Source organism: Oncorhynchus mykiss, chromosome 10 (assembly GCF_013265735.2).
Source record: "Oncorhynchus mykiss isolate Arlee chromosome 10, USDA_OmykA_1.1, whole genome shotgun sequence".
NCBI lineage: Eukaryota > Metazoa > Chordata > Actinopteri > Salmoniformes > Salmonidae > Oncorhynchus > Oncorhynchus mykiss.
In genome coordinates, this window is record NC_048574.1 from 48,074,820 (window position 1) to 48,102,295 (window position 27,476).

General features: G+C 46.1%; 1 protein-coding gene across 12 annotated transcripts; it reads right to left on the reverse strand.

Annotated features, from left to right (window-relative positions):
• Positions 1-967: 967 nt before the first annotated feature.
• LOC110534139 (EH domain-binding protein 1-like protein 1) lies at positions 968-27,054 on the reverse strand. 12 transcript variants are annotated; one of them, XM_036933239.1, is made up of 31 exons: positions 26,409-27,054; positions 20,278-20,335; positions 20,052-20,147; positions 19,832-19,885; positions 19,515-19,693; positions 19,249-19,388; positions 19,012-19,080; positions 18,003-18,440; positions 17,327-17,515; positions 16,998-17,165; positions 16,359-16,730; positions 14,667-14,726; positions 14,305-14,518; positions 13,013-13,516; positions 12,082-12,690; positions 11,527-11,937; positions 10,804-11,274; positions 10,071-10,532; positions 8,243-9,154; positions 6,387-7,712; positions 5,773-6,115; positions 5,480-5,652; positions 5,219-5,267; positions 4,535-5,101; positions 4,313-4,364; positions 4,096-4,157; positions 3,420-3,540; positions 3,147-3,246; positions 2,901-2,974; positions 2,657-2,771; positions 968-2,307 (listed from the first exon to the last, which is right to left on the reverse strand). In XM_036933239.1, the coding sequence occupies exons 1-31, from the start codon at positions 26,510-26,512 to the stop codon at positions 2,220-2,222; spliced, it is 8,580 nt and encodes a 2,859-aa protein (XP_036789134.1). In that variant the 5' UTR covers positions 26,513-27,054; the 3' UTR covers positions 968-2,219. The 12 variants fall into 12 exon arrangements, with proteins under 12 accessions (XP_036789134.1, XP_036789136.1, XP_036789135.1 ...); XM_036933241.1 differs by having other exon boundaries at positions 1,910-2,307; positions 17,345-17,515; XM_036933240.1 differs by having other exon boundaries at positions 1,910-2,307; positions 3,420-3,531.
• Between the last annotated feature and the right edge of the window lie 422 nt (positions 27,055-27,476).

Consider the following 27,476-nt stretch of genomic DNA (forward strand, 5'->3'; position numbering starts at 1 on the left):
ATGGTCTCAGGAGTCTTCAAGTACCCCCAGGGGTCCTAGTACTACTGGTTGGGAACCACTGATGTAAAGTGTTGTTCCCATGTTTCATGAGTTGAAATAAAAGATCCCAGAAATGTTCCATTAGCACAAAAGGCTTATTTCTCTCCAATTGTGTGCACACATTTGTTTACATCCCTGTTATTGAGCATTTCTCATTTGACAAGATAATTAATCTACCTGACAGGTTTGGCATATCAAGAAGATGATTAAACAGTATAATCATTACACACCTTGTGCTGGGGACAATAAAAAGCCACTCTAAAATGTGCAGTTTTGTCACACAACGCAATGCCACAAATATCTCAAGTTTTGAGGGAGAGTGCAATTGTCATGCATGACTGCAGGAATGTCCACCAGAGCTGTTGCCAGAGAATTCAATGTTCATTTCTCGACCATAAGCCATCTCCAATGTCGTTTTAGAGAATTGAGCAATATGTCCAACCAGCCTCACAACCGCAGACCACGTGAAACCATGCCAGCCCAGGACCTCCACATCCAGCTTCTTTAAATGCGGAATCATCTGAGACCAGTCACCTAGACAGTGTGTTTCTGTCTGTTATAAAGCCCTTTTGTTGAGAAAAACTCATTCTGATTGGCTGGGCCTGGCTCCCAAGTAGGTGTGCCTGGCTCCCAAGTGTGTGGGGTCTATGTACCTCCCAGGCCCACCCATGGCTGCACTCCTGCCCAGTCATGTGAAATCCATAGATTAGGGCCTAATGAATTTATTTCACATGAAGTGTAACTCGGTAAAATCATTGAAATTGTTGCATGTTGAGTTTATACTTTGTTCAGTATAATAGCGCACGATCACGATAATATAGATATTGAGAAATGACTCCTCATTCACAGAACACAATGACATCCCTCCATGAAAAAAAGTGAACAAGTACCACATAAGATATGACAACAAATTAGAGGAAACTCCCAATTTTCTTTTTAAACTTCAAAAATGTATTATTTATCATTCCCTGGTTTAAACAAAACATATTGTGTTCGAATGTCCTTTTTAAAAAGAGGCTGGGACAAAGTAATACGCCATTGCATTTTCCATTGGACCAGTGGTTAGTAACAAATCATCATCATCATCATCATCATCTGTGATAATAGAAATGTGAAACTAAAGTTCTTTGCTAACAAACAAAAAAACATGAAAAGAACTGCAGTGCCAGGTTATAACAGAGTATAAATATTAATATTTACAGGATGGCATTTATTGTCCTGTATGTATTCCAAGTAGTACTACTAGCTTCTCTCTACAACTAAAGTCTCACGTTTTGTTTACTGTCCACTTTTCCTTTCATTTTGGGGTCGATTGATTGACTGTTCATATATGCTCAATATGACACACACCGAACCCAAACATTTCTCATGCAAAATGTCCAAACCATAAATAAAAGAAGGATTGAAAATTGAAAACACATATTCGACACCAGAAAAGCTCAACACGTGGTACTCTCGCAAACTTGAGTCTGTCGTCAAACATCTGGGTCCAAAGTAAAACACAGAACGGTCAGTCCTCCTGTGTACAGAGCCCTTTTAATATTTTGTGCGAAACCACCAGACCGTTCTTTTAATAGCCAGTTCCACCAAAGCATTAAGGCAAAGCGCAAACTATCTAATATAGTTGATTATCGTATATTGTCGGACCAGATAAGATCAATGACATGTTTACAGATGTGAGAGTAGGCACTTAATTACGGAACCACTTATCTTCTTGGTGGGCTAAAGGTGTACACACACACACACACACACACACACACACACACACCTGTTGGTACAGTGGGCTTTCTGTCTACTGAATGACAGAGTAAGGCATATTGACTGACAACTGTAGAGGTCCTCGTTTTTTCAATCAAAAGTTTGAAGTGGATGAGGGACCTTCACCGTACAGGGGGAAATTTGGTTCAAGTATCTCCAAAGGGGAAGGCACACAGCTCCAGCATCCCAGGGGACGTAATTGATCATTAATGACCAGTCCCAAAATCCCAGTTAAGGAGAGAAAACACTGCTTGACAATCATCCCATCGGTAGAGAGGGCTTTGGATTTGTTGCTGGGGTGGCAGGTTCCTAGGGTTGTTTCATACTGTAGGATGCTGAGTGAGTGAGAGCTTGGTATGAAGCAGGGATTGTGGAGGTTTAGTTCCTGGATGGGTTGGTATTTGTCATTGTCGTCCCTTCTCTCACTGTAGCACACACTTGTCTTTGTTGCTGAACTTCCTGCGTCTAAGCTCCAGCCCCCGCTCCAGGCGCTCATCCTCCTCAACGGCCCTGAGGACACACACACATATAAACAACCGGCACGCTACCTCATCATATCAAACATATGTTACATGCGCGTGAAGCACATGGGGACGTGTGAAACGTACCCCTCGGCCTTAAGTGTCCCGCTTGCGTCGCCTCGTTAGCTAGCTTTTGAGGCGGCGCGATTGGCTAAGACGCTTGAGGGAGGGCGGGCATGTGTGTTTGTGAGGCAGAGGTCCCCGAGTTCACACCAGGTATTGGCCCGAATCGGGAGGGAGTGGCACTCGCTATGCGAGCAGCATGACGTCCTATACACATGCTTGGTGTTTCAAACTGTATACGCAATGGCTGTAACAAACAGATGGGCTAGTCTCACCCTCGCTCTTTGGCGTCCATGTCTCTGACCAGCTCGTCCCGCTGGTTGACCAGAGAGACCAGTTCCTGCAGCAGGAGCTCCTCCCGGTGTTGCTGGGCCTTAGTCTTCTGCCACTCTGAAGAGAGGGAAGACGAGGGAAGATAACATCACAGTAATTATGCACGGCCCGACTGCATTGGGTCTACAGTCGTCTCACCGGTTGTGCTCAATGTAAACGAAGGTTCTGCTTATGCACGGGACTAACCTTCATTGGCCATCATGGCTCGGAGTTCTCTATTCAGTAGCTGAAATCTTTTCTCCAAGTCCTGCTCCTCCTGCCTGTGAATACAATACATCCGGTTAGCTGCCCTCTGCTGGGTACACAAAACAGAGCATACTATGGCACATGTAGTTAGACGGCAAACTTCAGGTCAAAACCATTTGCTAGTAACATGAACGTGTTACGTATTCTTAAAAATAATAGATGTGTGAGTGGTGTGTTGTGTCTTACAGCAACTCCAGGTGGTCCTGTCTCCTTATAAGGGCGTTCTTCTTGTTGACCAGAGTGAACCACTCCTGGATTAGCTTCTCTTCCTCGTCCTGGTCGCTACCTGGAGCAAGTGCACAATGTCCACAGTTAAAATGGCACCTTAAAAAGGTGCGTTTTTGTTGTTGTTGCTGTATATACTGAGAAAGTGAATCCGTTGATAAGCACACATAACGGTATGCCTGACACGGTTCACTTTAGGTTCAGCACCCTTTTGATACCTTTCGTCATTCTCACCTGATTCCATCAGTCTTCTGAGTCTCCTCTCCACGACGCCTGCTCGGTTGTCGATGTGCTTCTGTTCAGTCTCCAGGGCTTGCAGCTCACTCAGCACATACTGACTGGTGTCCTGCAGACGCTGACCATGAAGATACAGAGACACACATTGCCAAAACGAAAACGGACAACAGACAGATGGGAGGACGTGTAAGGAGAGACACACAGATGAACATAGATAGATGACAGACAGGAAAAGGCCAGAAGATTAGAGGGAGAAACAGGACTAAAGGCAAAGAGAAGACCAGGAAATAAATATGATATAAATTAAGAGTAGTGACGGACAGGTTAAGCCTTGGACTAAACGCCACAGAGGCCTAGCAGTAAAGAGGTAGTGACGGACAGGTTAAGCCATGACTAAGAGCCACAGAAGACCTAGCAGTAAAGAGGTAGTGACAAACAGGTTAATCCATGACTAAGAGCCACAGAAGACCTAGCAGTAAAGAGGTAGTGACGGACAGGTTAAGCCATGACTAAGAGCCACAGAGGCCTAGCAGTGAAGAGGTAGTGACGGACAGGTTAAGCCATGACTAAGAGCCACAGAGGCCTAGCAGTGAAGGTAAAAAGAGAAGCCTAAAGAGAATACAGATGTAAACAGTCAAGTGGATAATAACATGACGTAAAGGTTTGAACTGACCAGAGTATCCTCCTCCTGGCTTGAGACACTGGACTCCTGGACAGGCACTGGGCTCATTGTCTCTGCATACAGATCAAACAGTTGGTCATTAGAATATTTACTGAACAAGGAAATCACAGAGACTGCAGCCTTTCATATCACGCTTATGCACTGTGTCAATTTCTGTTGTCGGCTCCTTCAGTTCAGGTAAAAAAAAATCTCCAGGTAAATCTCCTACCTGATTCTGAGGAGCCGTTCTTCACTGCTTTGTCTGATACACTTTCAGCTGACTGGACAGGAGACACAAACACAATAGATGTTATAGGTAAAGAGAAACATGGCCTCGTGTCAAGAGCAAAACATTGACAAATGAATAGAACATCAATCTCCGTTCAAATGCAAGAAAGGAGTTTTAAAAGATGGGAAAAGATTGGGAGAAAAGGCCGCATTCAGCATGTACCTCTGTGCTCTTGGATGTGCTACTCTGTTGCTCCAGCCCATCCCCTTCATCCATAGACTCACTCTTCAGCCGCAAGCGCCTTTTCTTCACCAGGTCGGCATCTCTCACGTGACCAAATCCGGATTTCGCTGCAGAGGCGTGTGACCTGGGTGGAGGCACTGGGGTCTGTGATCCACCCGCTCCCCCTTCCGAACCCCCAGCTCCGCTCCCCTTCTCCTCCCCCTTTGTCAACCGTTTCGTCCGAGGCGGTGGCACTAGGCTCCCATTGGGCTTAGAGGCCTGTTCAGTCGCACCGTCCTCCAGGGAGATGCTACCTTCCTGTAGCTTGCGGGCACAGAAGCGAGCAGCAGCATCCACGTCAGAACCCTGACTGGGCTCAGTCACTGCATAGCTGGACTGGCTGCTGTTGTGCTCTATCTGAAGCACACTCAGCTCCTGCCCCGTAAAGTGGGTGCGGATCTGACTCAGGTAAGTCATGACGATCAGGCGGTCTGGCACAGAGAGCAGTACCATGTCTGAGGGCTCCATTAGACGGGAGATGCCCAGCGCGGCAAAGCCATCAAAGGCCTGAGAGAGAGAGAGGGAGGGGGGTCAGGACAAAAATGCTGACTTCTGTGTTCCTTATGGACGTGATGTGTGTTTATTATTATACACAGTGATGTACAGAAAATATGACTTTTTCACCTTCTTGTTGTTTAACTTGATGTCATTGGTTTCCAGTGCCTCAAAATCTCTGAAAAAAAACCCACCCGTAGTTAATAGAAGGACACGGATGGAACTTCCTGATACTATTTTGTGAGAAATTCGGCTGTATCCCTGTACAAAGGTGGAATAATTATTCAAGTACATGCATGGACTCATAATAAAGTTGCGTGACTTTCCACGTTCAGACTAGGACGGAACATTGTCGCTGGGAATTTAACTGATTAGCGATTAAGTGCTTACATCTTGTCGGGATAGAAGTGGTGTAGGATGGCACAGAAAGCCAGGCCATTACGCCAGGAGGTGTTAAAGTTGGTGACCCTCACTCCCTTATACCCCTTCGTAACCTCCTGGCACCACTCCAGCAGAGACTTGCTGGAGGTGACCAGCCCGGGACTGGGCAGTGGACCTGACATCTGAGAGGGACAGAGGGAGAGAGACCTGTTATAGCTACTGACAGTCTCATTGACATATTCCATGTTCAGCTGTGTTTGAAATATAATGAACTGAAAAGGAAATATGAGAATCAAATGTACCTCCTGTCGGCTGAGGACTAGCACATCTTTCGTATCGGCTTCATCCTTGTCCGCCGTGGTAGCGGAGGACCCCGGGGCAACTTCCTGAAGGACCACAGGAAAGGAAAGGGTTTTCTTCTTGCTGCGTCGGGGAGGTACAATCGTGTCCGACGCTTGACCAGAGGTGACCCCCTTATCTGCTGGGGTCTGTCCATTGGACTGTGGCTCTTCACTGCCTGGGCTGGTGGCTGGGGGCTGGTCGTTCCTCTGGGTTGTGGTGTCTGGTGCGGATGGCTGGGTGGCTGAGCATATCGTTGGGACAGCCAGGTCACCGGACGTCTTTCCCTCCTCAGCCGTCTCAGATCTAAAAGGGATAGAAATGGTTGAGATAAGATGATGGGACAGCCAAGTAAAGTCAGCTGATATGTATAAACTTCTGATCTCGTTTCAGTTACTCTATTGTCCTGCAGACATACAAAAACAGCTTACAGTTATGCACTGATCCAAGTCAATAGTATTCGTCAACAGTATTCAACTGGGCAAGGAGTTACAAGAGCCCGATGACATGACCTGATTAACGTCAAACTAGGCCGCGCCAAAGCTAGACAATGTCATGGGTTGTCCTGCTAACTTACTGTTCATCCACCCCGTCCACTGGTGTATCTACAGTGCACAGAGTAGCATCCTGTTCTATCTCAAGACCATCCTCCTCCTCGACCCCTGATTCAGGCACCTTCCCAATGAGGACTGTTGCCCCGGTTTCAGTCAATAACAAGCGCTCCTCTTGGGCAGGGACACGGTAAACTGTAGAGAGCGCACCGCTGTCTACTTTCAACCCTGTGTCAACAGGTACCCCATCTGTCACCGTCTCGGTCATCGGGATACTTTCCTCAACCTCCGCTGGCTCCTTTGAACGGACTGTCGAGTTCACAGCAGAGTCTGATGATGTCATACCCTCAGTGGTTGCCACCACCGGATTAACCTCAGTAATCGTTTCTGATGGGCTACGATTTGAGGAGGCGGCGGCTATGGTGGAGGGCTCACTAATGATTTCCTGCCGCCCTTTCCTTCCATCTAGATCTAGGTGGTTTGGCTCAGGCCTGTCTAGACTGGCTTCCTGAGGGACCACTGGTAATGGAGTCTCTTGTTCCTCACTGGCTTCGGAGGCTGGGAGATCTTCTGGGTTCAGAAAAGGGTCGTCCTCATGGAAGGAGGGGATCAGGCGTTTCCTGAAGCGCGTGGCAGGCACAGGCACAAACACAGGCACATCTGATGGCTCTTCTCCTGCCATCTGACTAATCTTAGCCAGCAGCAACATTTCCTCCTCAATTAGGCTTAGGTCCTCTTTGGGGGGTTCCGTAGTGATTATGTGAGGGACCTTGGGACATGTAGTAGGTGTTCCAGGTTGAGAGGGCCGTAGAGGCCATGGGACCACTGAGCTGACAGAGACATCTTTCTCTGGGACATCTTTCTCATCATCACCCTCCTTTGCTAGATGAGGCTCGTCATTGGCTCCCTTCTCTCTGGCTGTCACCAGAATGCTATCTGAAGAAGTCGTTTCCATGGCGAGGATTAGTGGTTTTGGAATGTCTTCCTCTTTAGCGTCAGTGTTAAAAGTCTCCTTTATTAAGCTAGATTTGCTGCTCTCACGTGCCATTGCCTCACTATCCGTATTATCGGGTGGTGGAACAGTTTTCTTTTTGATTCGCTTTGGTGGAGCCAGGCAACTGGCAACAGGGGCCGTGTCTTGACTAACTCTCTCTGGGCCTACTTCCTGAAGAGGCACTGGAGGAGTGCATTTTTTTTTGTTGCTGCGACGACGGGGAAGTGGCTCCAGTTCAATGGTTCCAGTAATAGGTCCTGCAGGGTGGGACCCCACTGATGTGGCCTGCTGTGTGGACACACTATCAGGGCGGTTGACCTCGTGCGGAGCAGGTGGTGAAGAAGAGAACACCGCTCGACTGTGAAACAGAGATATCAACGTTAGCCATCTGGCAAGGCTACGATAGCAATTTCCCCAAAATGCAGAGGGCCACACAATCCTCGACCACGCCACAGTCAAAAGGCAACGGTCCGACAGCCGAGGTGTGGCAACAGTAAACATCAACACGGCAAGCTCACTATCAGCTATGTCCAACATTTCACTGGGTTCAGTTTAAAAGTTGTTTGCAAAAACACTTTCACTTCCACATGCAAATGCACATTCAGAGGACTTAACATCTAACAGTTAAACCCTCGCCTCAGGCATGGTAGTAGACTGGACACAAAGATCTGAAAACCGCAAGTTCATGTGAAATAACTTGATGAGAAATCCGAAAAAAAAGATCATTCAAAAATAAGCAAAGACAACTAACTGTACCACTCCAGAAGCCGGAGTACAAAAACCCAGCCACAACCTGACAGAGCTCCATTCCTACTACATGAATACAATCTGTCTCATTAAGCCATGCAGGAAAGGAGTGCAGAGAGCGACAGGAGCTCAGGCACTTACCCTGCATCCATGTACAACTCTGCTAGCCACACTGTGCCTATATCCTCCTGCCCCATCTCAAACTCCAACTCATCTGAATCGCTGTCAGGCATGAACACTGTCTTGGTCTTTCCCTTGATTGTCTCTTTACGGGCTTTAGTGTAGTTAACGATAGGGGTGGCGTCATTGTCTTCCAAGCACTCCTCATAAGCTATTTCATCCAGCTCTGCTTCTCTCAGTGGTGGGAAATTGTCTGTACAGCTTTCTGCATCCTTTTCGTTTTCTACAGGTGGTAACAAAGGTGGACAAACATCATTCTCTGGTTTACCCTTCGCAGTGTTCGTCTCCTTCAGTGGTTCTGTGCTCCCCTTCAGTAGTTCTGTGCTCTCCTTCAGTGGTTCTGTGCTCTCCTTCAGTGGTTCTGTGCTCTCCTTCAGTGGGTCTGTGCTCTCCTTCAGTGGGTCTGTGTTCTTCTTTAGTGGGTCTGTGCTCTCCTTCAGTGGTTCTGTGCTCTCCTTCAGTGGTTCTGTGCTCTCCTTCAGTGGTTCTGTGCTCTCCTTCAGTGGTTCTGTGCTCTCCTTCAGTGGTTTGGTAGTCTCTTTATGTGGTTTGGTGGACTCCTTCAGAGGTTTGACCTCTTGGTCAATTTTGGTGATTGGGTCCTTGAACATCTCTTGCTCCACAGCAGCTAAACACAAAGTCTCCACTAAGCTTAGCCTGCCAGTCTCTTCAGTCGTTTCATTCTTGTGGGCCAACTGGACAGGTGATGAGTCTGTGACCATGACTGGGAGTTCCTCCAATGCATCAGAAAAGGCTTCAGGTGGTAGGATCTCAAACTCAGATGGAGAAAGTGGTCTTGAGTCTGGTTCTCCTACCTCATCATTAGACATCATTAGGCCAGATGGCTGAAGTATGGAAGTCACAGTCTCATAACTAGGGAATGGGGATATTTGAACAAATATTTAGGGGATATTTGAACAACGTTTTTAGGTTACATGTACAGCAGGCATGGAAGATGCAGTTCTTTTTCAATGGACTTTAAGACATATTTCAAGGTGACATTCTACAATTCAAATTTCCATCAAATCTTTGAACATATACACAGAGTCCAAAACATTAGGAACAACTTCCTAATATTGAATTAACACCCCCTTTTACCCCCAGAACAGCCTCAATTTGTCGGGGCATGGGCTCTACAAGGTGTCGAAAGGGTTCCACAAGGATGCTGGCTCATGTTGACTCCAATGCTTCCCACAGTTTTGTCAAGTTGACTGGATGTCCTTCGGTTGGTGGACCACTCTTGATACACACAGGAAACTGTTGAGTGTGAAAAACCCAGCAGCGTTGCAGTTCTGGACACGCTCAAAACCGGTGCGCCTGGCACCTACTACCATAACCCGTTCCCCCGTTTAAAGTCACTTAAATCACCCTCTAAATGGCACACATTCACAATCCATATCTTAAAAATCCTTCTTTAACCTGTCTCCTCCCATTCATCTACACTGATTGAAGTGGATTTAAGTGACATCAATAAGAGATCATAGCTTTCACCTGGATTCACCTGGTCAGTCTGTCATGAAAAGAGCAGGTGTTCCTAACGTTCCTAATGTTTTGTACACTCAGTGTAGATGTGAAATCTTTCAAATTGGTTGAAACAAACGTTGCTATTTAAGCGTCGCATCTTATTGACGACATGTCTTCACAAGCAAAAAGCCGGCGTACACAAAAATAGACACATTTCAGATTCAGCCGCAGAGTCAAGAGCACTTAAAGAGTCCCTAAAATGCCTGTGGCCATGCTGATCAAAGATGTCAAAGCCGAGCAAGCCTCGGTCGCCCGTCAGACTTACCCTCTGTACATGGCCCTCACTAATGCTCTCATGAAGACATCAACATCAAGACCCTCCTCCTGTACCGCTACGGGAACCTGCGCCAGCCTCCCCAAAACCTGCTCATCTTCCAACTCTTCTCTTGTACTTAAATCTGATGCGTCCACGGAACTTTTCTTCCACTCCGGATCTAGCTGCTGCTCATTGTCGGCTTGTTCTGGGCCGACCACGGAGGAACGAGACTCACTTTCACCTTCTTCACTCTCAGTGTTGACAACAGCACATTTTTCCAGGTATAATTGCTTCTTCTTCTTAGGAAGGCGAATGGGGGCCTCCTCCTTTGATGGCGTGTACAATTCCACTGAACTGTCACAGTCAAAGTAAATGTCTGTTTCTCTATTTTCCTTGGAGGGAGACGGGAGGGGAGTGTCCTCTAGGTACTCAGTCAAGTGGATCTCTGCTACAGATCCCTGTCCAGATGGGCTGCCACAGACAGATATGAAATGAGACACTTGATTGGACACTAGTCTGACACCAGCACAAGGACCAGAATCCATAGAGATTTCTACTAAGGGGAATACGACTAGTCTCCAGAAAAGTTATAGCCTAAACGCAGTGTTATTGGCACTTTTGGGTGAGCATTAAAACATGTATGAAATGTCAACACCACCACAAACATGCATGTCTAATGTAAATGTACCTCACACGGACACTACATGCCATGCCATGAGGAGTTTAACCCCCAGTAACTTACCCTGTTTGCAAGGTACTCTTTGTTGCCTCCAATGTGCTCATGCCTACGCCCTCTGTCCCTTTCTCCTTAGTTTTCTCTTCTAAAGCAGCCCATAGAGGCTTCTCTGCCTCTACAGCCCCCGTGCTGGGAGGACACTTCATATCGCATAGGTCCTCTTCGTTTAAATCTGACTCTCCAGCTGGAGAAATGGCTGCTTCCAATGACACAAGCGTGTCTATCTGCAATGAGCGCTTCATGGTGGAGCTACTGAACACCTTCGTGGAGAGGTGCCGAGGGGGTGTAGACGGTGAAGTTGATGGTTCACTGTCTTTACCCTCCTCTACAATAGTCTCCTTTAGAAGTGATTCAGGAGACTGGGGTGTGGGCTCTGGGGTAGGTGGCATTTGGAACACCTCTGATTCATCGGAGGTGATCGTCTTGTGACCCTCATCTCTGGTAATGCCAGCTTCTGGCTTAACAGCTTTGTCTGAGCTGAGAGGGCAAACATATGGGAATTACCTCAGTATTACTGTAGAATTAGCCTACACACAGTGAATATTTTGCAAGTTCAGACACACTCAAAAGAGGTGTAGGACACGGCCAGGCATCGTCATACATTTGAAGTGTTGCCAAGGATACCCACCAGACTATAATTCACACTTTTTACGTTAAGCTTTAACTGGGGTAACTCTGAGGTCATCGATTCCTCTCAATGGTATAGAGGTGCCTCCCTTCCACACTTACCCTGTCTCCGGTGATTCTACCCCCGGCACTAGCATGTTCTCATCGACTTTCCCCTGTTCCTCTCCGAGGACTTCATCTTTGATCGTCTCCTCTCCAGAGTCCTGCTCTGGTTTCGGATCCTGAGCGTTCTCCTCCAGGGCCTCCCAGAGGGGAAGCTCTGCCTGCGCCACTGCATCCTCAGCTATGGTCTCTAATGTCAAGCTGAATTGGACCATAGGTTCAACAACTTGATATTGAGGGGGTTCAGCCACATGGGGTGTCTCTAAGCTTCCTGGCGTGGCATCCATGGTTTTCACTATAGAAATAGGATTACTGATATTTGATAGTAAATCTATTTCTATGGTTTTATCTACACTGACACTGCCTGACAAGGGAAATGTGTCCGCTTTTGATGACACGTGGTCAGAAGAACTGAAAGAGAGACGGAAGGTGAGACGGAACAGGATATGGAGTGGGACAGAGGAAGAGAGAGTTTAGACAATGAGAAAGGTTGACAAGGTTAAAAGGACATTTCGTAGTGAGAAAAAAATGTAAACAAAATGTGCTCTCACTTACCGCTCTTTCTGAACACAGCCATTATCCCCTCTGTGGGCTTCCGAAATGCCTGCCTCCTCTTCCGTTGAATTCCATTCTGAACTATGTGACTCCTCATCACTCCTGTTAGCTTGAACTTCAAGGGGGGCCGATTTGTGCTCATCAGCTTGTGATAATGAGGCCTTCTCATCCTGGGGTTGATTGTCCATCTGTTTCTTGTCCTCCTCTTTGGAGCCCATAACCTCCTCAGCCCATGATGGCCTTTTAGCTTTGATTGGCTTTTTCTCCAGAGGAGGGAGCTCTTGAGTATGAATACTGGATGACTCAGCTGGTGTGGATGTCATACTGGGAGGACAAGCCTCCAGGGCAGCCATGTTTTTCATAATTTCCTTGTCTTCATCTGACTTGTTGAGGTCATATAAACAGGGAAAATCAGGTGTCAGCCTTTGTTTCTCCTGCTTCTTCTCCACGGGCTTCTCTTGGCCTTTGCCGTGCTTCTCGGCTGTGTCTTCACACGTGATGTTTACAATCTCTGGAAGTAGCTGCGTGTCAACTGGCCTGTGCTCTTTTGATGTTGCCATTTTTGAATATGGCCCTGCCGTTGAATTTACATCAGCTTCCTGTTCAACACTGAGAGACAGGGACACTGATGTCAAGGGTTTGAGCGTCAATGGAGATATTATTCTCAGAAGTGGGTGTGTACGTGTGTGTTCGTGTGCATATATGTGTGTGTACGTTTGTAAACACATTTGTGTGTGACGAAAAGAGGTGCCATTCAATAAATACTTAAAGAGTGCCTGTATAATATAGCCAAGTATAGCGTTCAGGCTCGTAAGGATGAGGATACATCGTCACATAAGGATGAGGACGGAAAAAAACCAGACTTCTCTAAGAGGCTGCCTTGAGAGGAAACAGCAGCACTGTCTGCTTGCTGACAGAATCTCACACTTACCCTCCAGCCAGATGTTCCATTTGAGTCTTCAAGATGCTGAATGGCGACCTCTTTATTGTGTCCGCTTTTGATCCCTCTTCGCCTGCGTTGTCCTCCAAAAACAAGTTACCTGCCGTGACTGATGGATCAGGCGTCTCTATGATTACGTCATCAAAGTCGAGCTCAGGCTCAGCCAATGGCGGCTTGTCTGCAATAAAAGGTGTTTTGTCCAGGGTCGAGGGAGAGGAGTCCTCTGGCTTGGCAGGTTGATAAGGCACTTCCTTGGTCTCATTGGACGTCTGTTTGAAGCCAGACTTCTTTCCGGCCAATGGCGGGATATCAGCACTAAATGCTCCCAGGATGTTGGTAGAAGGCTCTTTAGGGGTAGTGCTCTCTGGTGCTTCTGTCTCCGGGCTAGAGAAAGGCCATGGAGGAGGGAGCGCTGGAATAAGCTCCGCTGATTCAGAGACTTCTGTGGGCGTAGGGCCAGGGATACCAGTTGCTGGGCTGCCATCTTGCCCAGAACTGAGGAACAAAGATACTTGGTGTCAGAGCTCAGACGTTCGAGAGCAGGGAGGTTTCCCGGGGCGCACAGCAGGCAGGTCACACACACACACACACACACACATCAGGGTCATGATTTGGAAGCACACAGTGTTAGGGAGGGTTGTGTGTTTTATAGAAGGTGAAATGAAAGTAGCAGTAACAAGACAGAGGAAGGGGATGAGTAATCGTGGGTGGGGAAGCATGCTATGTAGCTGGGTATAAATGGAAAACAAGACCCTACATACATAAATTCCACTCTCATGCCACTCTCTACCACTCCTCCCTGTTTGAGGCCATAAATAGGCCTATTTCTGCCCTTTATGAGTCAACAGAGATCCATCAATCAGGAAATCTCCCTACGGCATGTCTCTGCAACATTGCTGTGAAGCTGAAAGGCGGGCAAAGATTTCTTTCACTCCATTAAACACTTGCAGCCATTGGCAACCATTTTGCGATTAGTCTCAAAATCATAGCAACCAATAGCAACGAAAAGGCTAAAGCTGCCCCATTGGTCAAACAATTGTGAAAAACGATTCATAAAACGCGGGGCTTTCAAAGTCAGCACACACAAACCTCGTGCATGTGCTTATCTCAAACTCACAGCAGACATGTTCTTCTCATGCTCATAGTGTACCACACACGCACAAGCTTAACAACCATATAACCTCGAACACTGTCTCACACTTCAACCACAGCATTTGAAAATGGAAGCGTTGAGGTCCCAGCTGCGAAGTGGCTGTACAGTACACCACCCACTAGGAACTCACCCTTTGATGGTCCCGCCATCTTTCAACCCCACGGCTTTCTCTGACTCCGGTCGGCTCTCCCGGTCTCTCTCCAGGGACGCAGAGGCTTGTTGGTTGGCGATCCTGATGGTGCCAGCAGTTCTGGGGGAGCGGAGAGACTCATCCCCTCTGTTCAGGGCCAGGGGAAGGGTCTCACTTGAGACAGACAGGCTCTGCTGCTCTGACAGTTTCGGCCCTGGAGGGAGTCGGGAGACATAGACCAGTCAAACAAGGTTTAACAGCATTCTTAGTTATTATAGGGAAAACGACATATTCTGCTAGAATACAATCCAGTACGTCAATATATTCTGTAAATATAGCAAGAACATGGCAGAATATCTCACCAAGTGTAGCAGGACTGTGGTATTCCTCTTCTGTGAGAGTATTTAACTCCCTCTGGATCTCTGTAGATATAAAAAAAGAGGCACGCATAACGTCATGGGGATAACATAGAACAATGTTACTTCCGTTTAAACGTTGCATTAGTGGGTACAGTATGACATTGTTGACACTCAACGGTGCATGACGTGGTTCACAGGAACAACTTGTCTGGACTAAGATATTACTGGCAGCGGTAACAGAATGCTCTCCTCCATTGCAGCTACGTGTTGGGTACTGTCTACTAGTCCATGAGCCGGGGGGGGGGGGGGGGGGGGGGGGGGGGGGGGGTTCGGTTGGGTTCACTTGGGGTGACGATGTCTCCTAGGGATTTTTTTTTTTAAGGTCTATGTCCCTAGAGTGGGAAAATGTGTGATAGCAGTGCAGCAATTGGAGCAATCTCCGGATATCACTCTCTTTCATCCCTACCAATGGCCTGTTAAAGCTGCCGCCGCGCAGTTCTTTTTCTTTACCGAGAGCTTCTCAGCTCTGTTTTGGAAGCGGTGCGTTGATGATATGCTCTTATCTATTCAGTTGTGTGGGTTCGGAGTTGGACACGCTCTCTGTTTCTCTAGTTTCCTACTTCTATTTTCTATTAGTTTACAATTCTAAACTTTGGTGAAAAGGGAATTGGAACAACATCAAGTAAGGCACATGTCATTTTCTTACCCTCGGCTCGCAGGCCTGCTCCTGCCCATTACTACCCCCCCCCCCCCGGGCTATGACTAGAATGAGATTTCATACAGATATGCTCAAGCAAAATGGATCCAATAAGACCCCAGTTTGGCTATAAAATGTCTGTTTTAGCTCTGTGTGTGCAATTTCATGCTTCTATCACCAATGTTATGATCCACAAACATAGCTGCCCCACTACATGGCACTCTGTGGCTAAGCTTCCAACATTCTAATGCCAATGGCACAATATGGCCGATTGTGGGTGCTTACAAAGTTGGCTATATTGTATATCATTTGAAAGGTCATTTTATGACCTTTCAGAATCACTTGCTTGTCAAATCATTTATACCAGGTCATTCTGATATGCACCCTAGAGGTCAAAGGTCAGAGTTCTGTTGACACGAACATTCCCCCCAAAAAATGTGCCTGACGGATAGCTGTGAGTCTAAGCATTCCAAATGATATATGATTAAAGGGTATAAGTGAGCAATAACTTGTTGTATACTGACGCTGTTTGTAATAAGGGTCAAATCCCTAGGGGGGGAAATGAATGGGATGGAGAGATGAAAGGAAATGTGATAACCCAATTGTTGTACTGCCATCACACACACATCACAACTCCAGAGACCTAGACCTTCCAAAAACAATCCCTGTGAAACATCCTCACCACATTTGGGGGAATGGCTCATGGACTATTCAGACAACTGGGCCTTTGTGCAGGATATATTCTTAGCTAATTACACCACTTCATTGGTACCGTGCCTTCAGCACTGTGCATAGGCATTGAAATGAATTTAGTAACAGCTAAAATTGGCAGTGGAATAGTGTGCTTGTCTCAGTCCTTTGCCAACAGGCAGTGAACCGCAAGGGACAAACTGGCCAGAATGGTTTTATTGATGAAACGAGGCTGATGTCATAGACCTAGTCCCCCCCCCCCCCCCTCCCTGATGGTATTCATGCTGTGAGACCTGTTGGTTCAGTACCTGACTGGGAGGCAGTGAGAGCTGCAGAAGCAGAGGCACGGACAGTCGCAGGAAGCAAAGGGACAGGCTTGGGTAGAGGGTCAGAGAGAGGGGCAACGACTAGGGCACGTTTACAGTGGTTGTTAGAGCGAGGAGAGGGAGGGTTGCGAGAGAAAAGACACTTGACGGGAGGTGAGGACTTAGGGAAAGGGATGGAAGGAGGACAGTGAGGGTCACACAGAGCATCCAGGTCTGGGCTAGTCAGCAGAGGGACAGGGGCCATGGAATCCCTGGGAGAGGGACAGGAATAGGAGGGGGACAGGCCAGAGACAGAGGGGCCACTGGGGACTGACACAGGCCTGGGCCTCCCCCACTCCCTTTGCCGGATGGAGGCTGAGAGCAGAGAGTTGATGAAGGGGAGAGGTGGGGTGAACGGGGAGACAAAGATTCATGATTGCGGGTAAACAGAGGAAGAGGGGAAGAGAAAAAGTATATAATTAGTTCATCAACCACCATTAAGAGTACAGACACAGCAGCAAGTAAGCGTCGGCTCACCCTCCAAGACAATACAACGGAAGAGAAGCAATCTACACAAGCTATAACCACTGAAGTTAAGTAACACAAAGTGGTCAGCGCTAGAGATAGAATGGGGTTCCATACTTGGCGGAGTGTTGGGGAGCTGAGGTTCGGGTAGGGATGGCTCTGCCTGAGACAGGGCAGTAGTAGCAGTGTTTTTGTCTTGAAGAGATGCAGCAGAGGAAAAGATAGAGGGGGAGGACGGACGCTGTTGAGTCGATACAATCTGAGGACGGAAGACATTTGAGCGAGCTGCAGTAGAGGAAGAGAGGGAGATAGGGAGAGCGGGCATCAGGCATGATGGATAAGACAGGACAGAAAGATGATAGTGAAAAACTAGAGCATTAGACACTCAAACCGAGTTGAACTTAAAGACATAGAATAGCCAATGTGATAAGCAGGTGGCGTTTGACCTTCCATGCATCCGGTACCTCTCTGTGGGCCGGAGGGTAGAGAGGGGTGTTGAGAGAGGCCAGAGGCCAGGGGCTCAGCTGGTCTAAACTGGGGCCGATCGGGGGCCACTTGACCAACACCCCGGGGCTTCAAATCCACTGCAGGGCCACACAAAGCCCCCGGGAGACTACTCAGAAAAGACACAGGCGCTAGGAGCAAGAAGAAAAGGAAAATAGGGAAGAAAAATAACAGAAATAGATAAATAGTAGAAACCAAAGAGTGAGAGTGAGGACTTGGTGGAAAGAGGGACACTGCAAATAGACATGCAGTGATGTTACTTCTACTTTCCTTAACCACAGGTTCCTGTTAATAACGCAGAGAACATTTCTGTTAACTTACAGTAACACTGGTATTCTCTTCAGAAAAAGTCTTCAACACAAGCAAGCAGGTTCAAAAGTGCCACTGGTCGATGCTGCTAGTCATTTGTACGTTGCTCAAATCACTCTCATAAGACAGCCCAACCCCAGACATTACTACACCATGCCATTGCCTGGGGGATACTTTTGTTGAACAAAATTAAAAGGCAATTCATAAGCAATTCAGGGAGTACCATCATGCAGATTTAGAAACAAGTTGAGCGTCATTAAGCACTTGTCAAGGCAGCATCCTTCAGTCCATCTGCCTGGCTGCGGGTACCTGAGCCGCTGCTGGGACGGAAGATTTTGGGCAGTGCCGGTGGTTGATAGTGGGTAAAGGCAGGCAGTGAGGGCGCTGATGATACAGAGGGTGGTTGATGGCAGGTAAACACTGGTATTGAGGGAACTGGGGGTCCTAATGGCACTGAGGGAACTGGGGGTCTTAGGGGCCCTAATGGCACTGAGGTAACTGGGGGTCCTAGCGGCCCTAATGGCACTGAGGGAACTGGGGGTCCTAGGGGCCCTAATGGCACTGAGGATGAGGGCACCAAGGGGACTGGGGGCCCTGGTGGCCTGGGGGGCTCAGGGGAGGGTGGCACAGAGCGTGCATGTCTGGAGCGGGTTTGAAGACGGGGAGAGGGGGTCAGGGGGACAGGCAGGGGGGGCCTTGAATGGAGGACAGGGACAGTGCCAGCTTTGCCACTCTCTTTCCCACAGGCTATGGGATGAAGAGGGGGATGGAGAGACAGAGGGAGAGGTAGATGGAGATGGAGAGGAGTATAAATAGAAAAAGATGGAGAGGGGAAGGAAGGAAGGTAGGAAGGATAAAAAAAAAGACAAGCAAAGAAGTGGAATGATATGACAGGTTAAAAATGAAATGACTGTCATAAATCAGATACAACTTCACAACTGACATTTCCAAGAGAACTAGCTAGCTGCTGCATAGCATATACATAGTTTCTAAGTAATACTGTTGCTCTCTATTACTTGTTCTTGGCAGTCCGCTATCTTTGGGGAAAGTATCTGATTCAATGGAACATTTGACGACGCAATGTGGTGACTAATGTAGAATCACATCGCTGGGGGATCCATCATTTTGTAATGTTACAATTGTCACTTGTACGGAAATCCATCGATATGTTTTCTCTTTCAAAATGATTGAAAATCCTCAATATATGAGGTACTATGGTACATGAGGTACTATGGTGGGATGATGGGAAAGGAGTTACAGAGGTGAAAACCAAAGGCTAGAACAAGACGAAGAATAAGAGGAAGAGAGGTAAGGGTACCTATGACAGGGGGATGTTTTAGAGGAGAAGGCCTCCTTTCCGGGAGGCGCACTGGACGAGCAGGAGGAGCTGGCAGAGAAAGTGGAGAAAGAAAGCAAGAGAAGGAAAAAGTAGGGACAGATTATGATAGAAAAGTGAGGATGCCGTTATTCGAGTCATGTGACAGAAATAAAGGCAGATACAGAGCGCCAAAGAAGGTACGGTTTTGATCTCATGACATTTATGATTCAGGTATACCTGCGGCCGCTTTGCTAATGCTAGCTCCAGCACTGAACCTCCTGTCGTCCTCCTCGTCGCTCTCGTTGAAGTCGTCAAGGTTACCGATGTCTGTGGGTTTGACGCTCATCAGACTGGCCAGACTCTGCATGTCCTCGTCACTGCGGGTAGAGCAACACAGCATTGCCACCTCGACACGTAATGAAGTCGCTACTGACGTTAAATTACTGCAGTACGGCTGGTAATTCTGAATCTACCGTTAGCGGGCTGTTATGGGACGGACTCACGTGGCTTTCCCTTCTCTGAGAAACACACAGGACAGGGAGAGCTTCAGAGTGGCCTCCAGCACCTTGACAGACAGCGGCTTCAGCTTCAATGTCAGGTCTTGCTGAGTGGGAGTGGGACTGGCAAACTTCTTCATGTTCACGTCCACTGAAGCCAACACCTTACGTTGGCCCTTCGTCTCCTGCAAGACAAAGCAGCAGGGATACATTCACGAGTGGGCTTTAGTGGCACCGTTAGCTGGCCTTTGAATGAACGTCCATATCTCAATGCCGGCTGTTGTGAGCGACTGTAATTAGATTGAGGCAGAAAGTACACTCACACTCTCAATGACAAACGTCCAGTCTTTGTCTTCAAACACGTCGGAATGGGGATCCTAGTGGGTAAAGCATAGGGAATGAAAATAACAGGGAAATATGACACATGTTCCACACATTTTTGTACGTTGTCAATTTACAATAGAAATGTATACAGATGAATCAACACAGAAACAAACAGCTCTAGAACAGTGTACTCATGAATAGCCGTGGGGTGAAATTTACCCTGAAGAGTGTGAGGGAGATATCCACATTTTCAGGTACGGGCCACACCACCATCCCCCTGTATGGGTTCTTGATGCCCGGCTGCCATCCATGAAGCTAGAGCGAGAAATCAAGACAACAAGACTACATCAAAATGTTATACAAGTTACGGCAATGCATCCTTGCCATCCAAGTGGGATAAGAGATCTGCTGTTTATCTTTTAAGTACATCTGGGTGAGTATTTACCTTGGAACACATACGCCTATTTCTTCTGGTCCAAACCACCCTCACTTTATCTGGTTGCCTGAAATCATAGAAAAAGGATGATGCATCAAAACATGAGACAAGACACAGTGAGAAATGCAAGAAATTGTTTTGTAACTTCCTTGCATCTCGCAACATACGAGAAACGGTTGAGCATGAAAAACCCCAGCAGCGTTGCAGTTCTTGACACACTCAAACCGTTGCGCCTGGCAACTACTACCATAACCCGTTCAAAGGCACTTAAATACTTTGTCTTGCCCATTCACCCTCTGAATGGCACACATACACAATCCATGTCTCAATTGTCTCAAATCTTCTTTAACCTGTCTCCTCCCCTTCCTCTACACTGTCTGAAGTGGATTTAACAGGTGACATCAATAAGGGATCACAGCTTCCACCTGGATTCACCTGGTCAGTCGATGTCACGGAAAGAGCAGGTGTTCCTAATATTTTGTACACTCAGCGTTTAAAATAAAATTGCAAACACCAACACACAAGTTCTGTATTATTTGTTTGTTTACGGAACAATTGTCTGAGAAGAACGGGGAATGCTCCCCCAGTCAGTGTCATTACTGGTGGTTAAGTTACAAAGTATGGTTTGTTTTACACAAACAGAACAATGCAACGGAATCGAGCCCAAACAAATGTTATTATTCACCAACAGATGAAGAAGAGGATGGATAGCAAACAGTAAAGGGGATCTTGTGAGAGTCACATGATCACAATCAGCTGTCAATGCCCAGGGGCTGGAAGAGACACAGTGTGTGTGTGTGTGTGTGTGTGTGTGTGTGTGTGAAGCCAGGGATCCTTAAAACTACAGTTCTATGCTACGCAACATACTGTAGCTTTGGTCCAGACTTTCCTTACAAATGCCTTTCAGATGCATCACTATGGAGAATGCCAAACATTGCCTCATACACATCCTCCCAGCGGTACCTTATCAGCAAGCCATTGGTATCGCATGGTGACTACCTCATTTAACACATGTGGACTAATTCGTAACATCACACAGACTTTGTCAATACATCTCACACCCATGCCAACTGAATTACTGTAAAACATAATATGGTTTCCTATATGTCTATTGGTGAACTACCAGAGGTGAATGTTGGCATTATTTTTTACATGACATAATAATGCATTCCTGAAATATGAATACATTAAATATGTCATACACTATTCTATCCTCCCTCAATATGTAACATTATAACAGTGTCGCCCTGACTGGGAGAAGTTTTCAAACCATTGTTTTGGCCCTTGTTTTTGTTAGAAAGACGATGAAGCTCTGGCTTCTGCAACACAGGAAGAATGGACGGAAACTGCAATAAGGCACGTGACCTGGCTCATGGCACTGTATTCTTGAGGGCTTTTGAGGGTGGGGTACCTCACAAGAGGAAGGAACCATATTTCTCAATCCCTTTTAACCTACAGTGCCTTTGGAAAGTATTCAGACCCCTTGACTTTTTCCACATTTTGGTAGGTTACATACAGCCTTATTCTAAAACTGATTAAATTGTTATTTTCCCTTCATCAATCTACACACAATCCCTCATAATGACAATGCAAAAACAGGATTTTAGAAATGTTTGCTAATGTATTAAAAATAAAAAACTGAAATATCACATTTACATAAGGATTCAGACCCTTTACTCAGTACTTTGCTGAAGCATCTTTGGCAGCAATTACTTGGGTCTTCTTGGGTGAGACGCTACAAGCTTGGCACACCTGTATTTGGGGAGTTCCTCGCATTCTTCTCTACAGACGTCTCAAACTCTGTCAGGTTGGATGGGGAGTGTCGCTCCACAGCTATTTTCAGGTCTCTCCAGAGACGTTCGATTGGGTTCAAGTCCGGGCTCTGGCAGGGCCACTCAAGGACATTCAGAGATGTCCCGAAGCCGCTCCTGCGTTGTTTTAGCTGTGTGCATAGGGTTGTTGTCCTGTTGGAAGGTGAACCTTCGGCCCCCCCAGTCTGAGGTCCTGAGAGCTCTGCAGCAGGTTTTCATCAAGGATCTCTCTGTACTTCGCTCTGTTCATCTTTGCCTTGATCCTGACTAGTCTTCTAGTCTCTGCTGCAGAAAAACATCCCCACAGCATGATGCTGCCACCACGCTTCACCGTAGGGATAGTGCCAGGTTTCCTCCAGAAGTGACACTTGGCATTCAGGACAAAGAGTCATTGTCTGAGAGTCTTTAGGTTTCTTTTGACAAACTCCAAGCGGGCTGTCATGTGGCCACTCTACCATAAAGGCCTGATTCATGGAGTACTGCGGAGATGGTTGTCCTTCTGGAAGGTTCTCCCATCTCTACAGAGGAACTCTAGAGCTCTGTCAGAGAGACCATCGGTTTCTTCGGCACCTCCCTGACCAAGGCCCTTCTCCCCGATTGCTCAGTTTGGCCGGGCGGCCAGCTCTAGGAAGAGTCTTGGTGGTTCCAAACTTCTTCCATGTAAGAATGATGTTGGCCACTGTGTTCTTGGGGACCTTCAATGCTGCTGACATATTCGGTACCCTTCCCCAGATCTGTGCGTCGACGCTATCCTGTCTCGGAGCTCTACGAACAATTCCTTCAACCTCATGGCTTGGTTTTTGCTCTGACATGCATTGTCAACTGTTGGGACCTTATATAGACAGGTGTGTGCCTTGTGGAATGTGGAAAAAGTCAAGGGGTCTGAATACTTTCCAAAGGCACTGTATAGTCCATGATTTCTTATGGTATAAGTATCCCCTCCCTCTTTGTATAGCTTTATAATGTGTATCCAGAAAACAGTTGAGCAGATTGCTCACTTATATTGGTTGTAAATTGTAATACAAGCAAACAGCAGGCCGTGTTAAATATATTTAACATATATTCGAAACATATTGGAGTTCCTCTGTAAGAGACTCCTTCCTAACACTAGAGAGTTAATAGGCTAATGGAGCCTGTTGAGGAGAACATAGAAAAGCAGGGCCAAATTCAGTTCTGTCTCGGGTTGCAGGCTAGTTATAGCAACATAGCGAATGGGAGCCAAAGGGCATGTTTGGGTGGGGAGGGGGCTGGTTTGAAAGCATAGTGGCATCACAGGGCACAGAAATAGACTGGCAGACTGGGACAGGCAAAGCCATTAGGACAGGAGGAGGCATGTCCATAGTCCTGAATAACCAGAGACCAATATGACTCACATCAAAAAGCAGCCCGCTGTGTCATACTCCAGCTGTCATAAACCCAACCAGAGGCAAGACTGATCCTTGGTTGAGTCTGAAGACTTTGACCCACCTGCTAACTAAAAGCTACAATCAATAGCGAGGCTGTCTCTCAAAAAACCTCTGCCCTCATTGGTTCTCATGTTAGAACAGCTTCTGACAAAACATGAGATGGACAGTTCGATCACTCTTCCTGTTTGTGTTATTATGAGTGATATCCAGTTCAACTATTGGGTGCAAGGCTCCAAGGATTATGTATGGATATTGTATCAGATTCAAACAGTCTTTGTTTAAGTCTACAGCTTATCTATTAAGAAATAATGATCTAATCACACTAATGCAGAAGACACATTTCAATTGAATAGATTCAGTTGGACAACTGACTAGGGATCCCCCTTCCCCTTTTAATGTATTTTACTGTACAGTACACAATAGCATATACTATTGCTCTGTTGCAACATGAAAAGATAAGCAAGAACGTGGCATGATTGGCAGGCCTGATTGCAAACTACATTGTCGTTGTATAGCCTACTATGGTGCAACTCAGACACTCATTGAAAGATCCCCCGTTGTCACGGCTAATGGAAAATAAAAGTGCCAACTAACTTTAGTATTCCGCTAAGAGTGAAGACACTGTTGTTTTAATTTCATCAATTAGTAGGGTTTTGACGGAGGCTCTTCTCCTCTTTGCTTAACATCAAAGGCTAATTGATGACATGTCGACACCGATGACATCAACACAGGTATCCTTATTAACAACACAAATGAATAAATACCAACAAATTCAATCATGGTGTAAAAAGGAAAGCTAAACGTTATATCACACTGGAAAACAATTGCCCTGCTACCCAGTATCTGGTCATGTCAGGGCATCATAATCATAATTCATAATGATCCAGATCCTCCTGCCAGTTGAGTGGACTGAAGTAATGGCTGTCATTAATCAGTCTGACAGTGATGTAGTAGGCTAGGAGTATTGATGCCTATTGGGTGCATAAAAGCTACAGTAGGCCTGTGCCCATTGCCTACTATAGGTTCACCAAAGTAAACGTGGAAATGTAAGGTCTCGAAGAGCTTCTGTTATTCATATTACTGTATCAGAGGAAACCAACCTGGGCTGTAATTCGGGACTCTTCAAATCGTATATGCTATGGTATGTATTAATCTGTGCTGTGAATGTCCATCATTCATCTTGTCTGATATGTGACGAATTGCGATTCGTACAATATACTACAAATTTGCAAAACGTATGATATCATACGAAATCCAATTTGTTGTGGCTAACGTTAGCTTGGGTAAGGGAAAGGGGGATACCTGGTCAGTTGTACAACTGAATGTATTCAACTGAAATGTGTCCTCCGAATTTAACCCAACCCAGAGAGGTGCGGGGAGCTGCCATAATCGGCATCCACGTCGTCGGCGCCCGGGGAACAGTGGGTTAACTGCCTTGCTCAAGAGCAGAACGACAGATTTGTACCTTTTCAGCTCGGGCATTCGATCCAGCAAGCTAGGCTAAGGGTTAAGGGTAGGGTTAAGGTTAGGAGATGGGTTAAAGGGTTAAGGTTAGGGGTAGGGTTAGTTAACATGCAGTTGCAAAGTAGCTAAAAAAAGTATTCTGAAAAAAATATATAAATGCAACATGCATCAATTTCAACGATTTTTACTGAGTTACAATTCATATAAGGAAATCAGTAAATTGAAATAAATTAATTAGGCCCTATAATCTATGGATTTCATATGCTCTCCCAGGACCCCCAATGGTGGGCCTGGGAGGGCATGGGCCCACCCACTTGGGAGCCAGGCACACCCAGTGGGGAGCCAGGCCCAGCCAATCAGAATCGTTTTTTCCCCACAAAAGGGCTTTATTACAGACAGAAATACTCCTCAATTTCATCATTTCTCTGGGTGGCTAGTCTCAGACAATCCCGCAGGTGAAGAAGTCGGATGTGGAGGTCCTGGGCTGGCATAGTTACACATGGTCTGCAGTTGTGAGGCCAGTTGGACATATTGCCAAATTCTCTAAAGTGACGTTGGAGGCGGCTTATGGTAGAGAAATTAACATTAAATTATCTGGCAACAGCTATTCCTGCAGTCATCATGCCAATTGCACGCTCCCTCAAAACGTGCGACATCTGTGGAATTGTATTGTGTGACAAAACTGCACAGTTTAGGGTGGCTTTTTTATTGTCCCCAGCACAAAGTGCACCTGTGTAATGATCATGCTGTTTAATTAGCTTCTTGATATGCCACACATGTCAGGTGGATGAATTATCTGGCAAAGGAGAAATGTTCACTAACAGAGATAAACAAATTTGTGCACAAAATAAGATTTGTGTGTATGGATATTGGGATATTTTATATCAGCTCATGAAACATGGGACCAACACTTTAAATGTTGCGCTTATATTTTTGTTCAGTATAGTTGCAAAGTTGCTAATTAGCTAAAATTGTCAGTGATGAGATAAAAAAAAAAAAAAGCAATCTTTGGGTTGCTGGACGTCCACGTTATACACACATCCACCCCTGCTTTCCCTTAAGTAACCCTCCCAAACGTAATTAGGTGTCCCGGTTCTAATTTAGGCGTCCCGGTTTTGCGTTTATTATGTTAAGTCTAGTATGTGAGACCAGCAAGGTTGCAACCAGGGCTGAGGAAACAACGAACCACATCTCCTTCCTGAAAGTGTAACTATTGTCACTTGTAATGACGGACTAGGGCCCGTTATGGGTTTGATCCGATGGTTTTGATCAAATAATGGAATAAATTATTTGACATGAAGCATAAACAGTGGCCATGTTGTTAGGCTGCGGAAACCTACTTTTAAAATAGAAATATTACAAGAAGAAACGCCCGTAATGGGAGCAGTTCAGACGACGTGCATCATTTGGATGTTGTGAAAAGTAGCCTGGTTACTTTTAAAGCAATAACATAACCTACCATTTCTTAGTGCATTCCAACACAAGTTCTTGATAGGACGCCACAAACTGGAATTTTGACGCTTTCTTGCCAACGCGTTGTAATCTTTTCCAAACCGAAGTCATAATTTAGTTCAGGTAATAAAAAAGTTTTTAAAAAGTAAGTTCCTCTTCTCTCTCCTTTCAACGTCGGCTAATCTACGGATGGCTGTACAATGACAGTTCGTGGTGCGTGACACCGATGTCTTCAGGCTGCGGTGTTCAACAGGGACACGCCGCCGATGAAGTTTCATCGAGTTGAGTCAACTGTCGCCATATCAACTAAACGCATTGAAGAAAAAACATGTGGCACGAAACTACGGTAGCCTCACTATTTAACAATTTATACGCGGAACCAATTCCACTTTCGTCCTCATCTCAACACTTCCACATGATTCGAATATGAAAAGCAACAAAAAAAATGCAACAGGTCCTATTCCCGAGGAAGTCCGTGTCGACAATTCGTTTAGGTATATAATAGTTATCATTCAGCCAGCCAGCCAGGGATAGAAAACTGTCCGATAAAGCCACCATGACACATTTGACATTATAGTAAATTGAATACGCTCCCCAAGTGGTAGCCTATCATTTGTTGCGTCTGTGTGGTGCAGATAGAGAAGGGGAGCGGTATGCAAAGCATTGATGATGCGGCAGTATGCAAAGTTGTCTCTGTCTTCTGCCTATTGGTACAGCAATGGTAACAACTATAACTCCTCAGACTTTGGATTGGTCCATTGTACGCTGCCACTGCCAGTATGATGGCCAGTGAAGAGCATAGACATTAAGGGTGAATCAGACTCATCCAACTAATCCAATTTTGCTGAACTTGATTCAAAATTAATACTATATGCTGAATTGTTCACTCAACTATCCTAGAAATTCTGAAAGATACATTGAAGCCATGTGTAAAGTGCTCTTGCCTATTTGACACTTTTATCCTTAATGGCTTATTTATATTTTAGGAATAGCATTTTTTTTCCCTTACTTCTCTAAAAGGTTTTGTCATTCAGTTTGGGTCAAGACACATTGTACAATAAGATAATGCATGAGT

What these genes read in the sequence shown, in the direction of transcription:
- LOC110534139 (XM_036933239.1), bottom strand. Translation starts at nt 26,512, where the DNA reads ATGACTTCGGTTTGGAAAAGATTACAACGCGTTGGCAAGAAAGCGTCA. An exon ending in TCAAGTTAAACAACAAGAAG is followed by an intron (nt 5,102 to 5,218) that starts GTGAAAAAGTCA and finishes TCTCTCTCTCAG; the next exon opens with GCCTTTGATGGCTTTGCCGC. An exon ending in AGCCATGATGGCCAATGAAG is followed by an intron (nt 2,772 to 2,900) that starts GTTAGTCCCGTG and finishes CCCTCTCTTCAG; the next exon opens with AGTGGCAGAAGACTAAGGCC.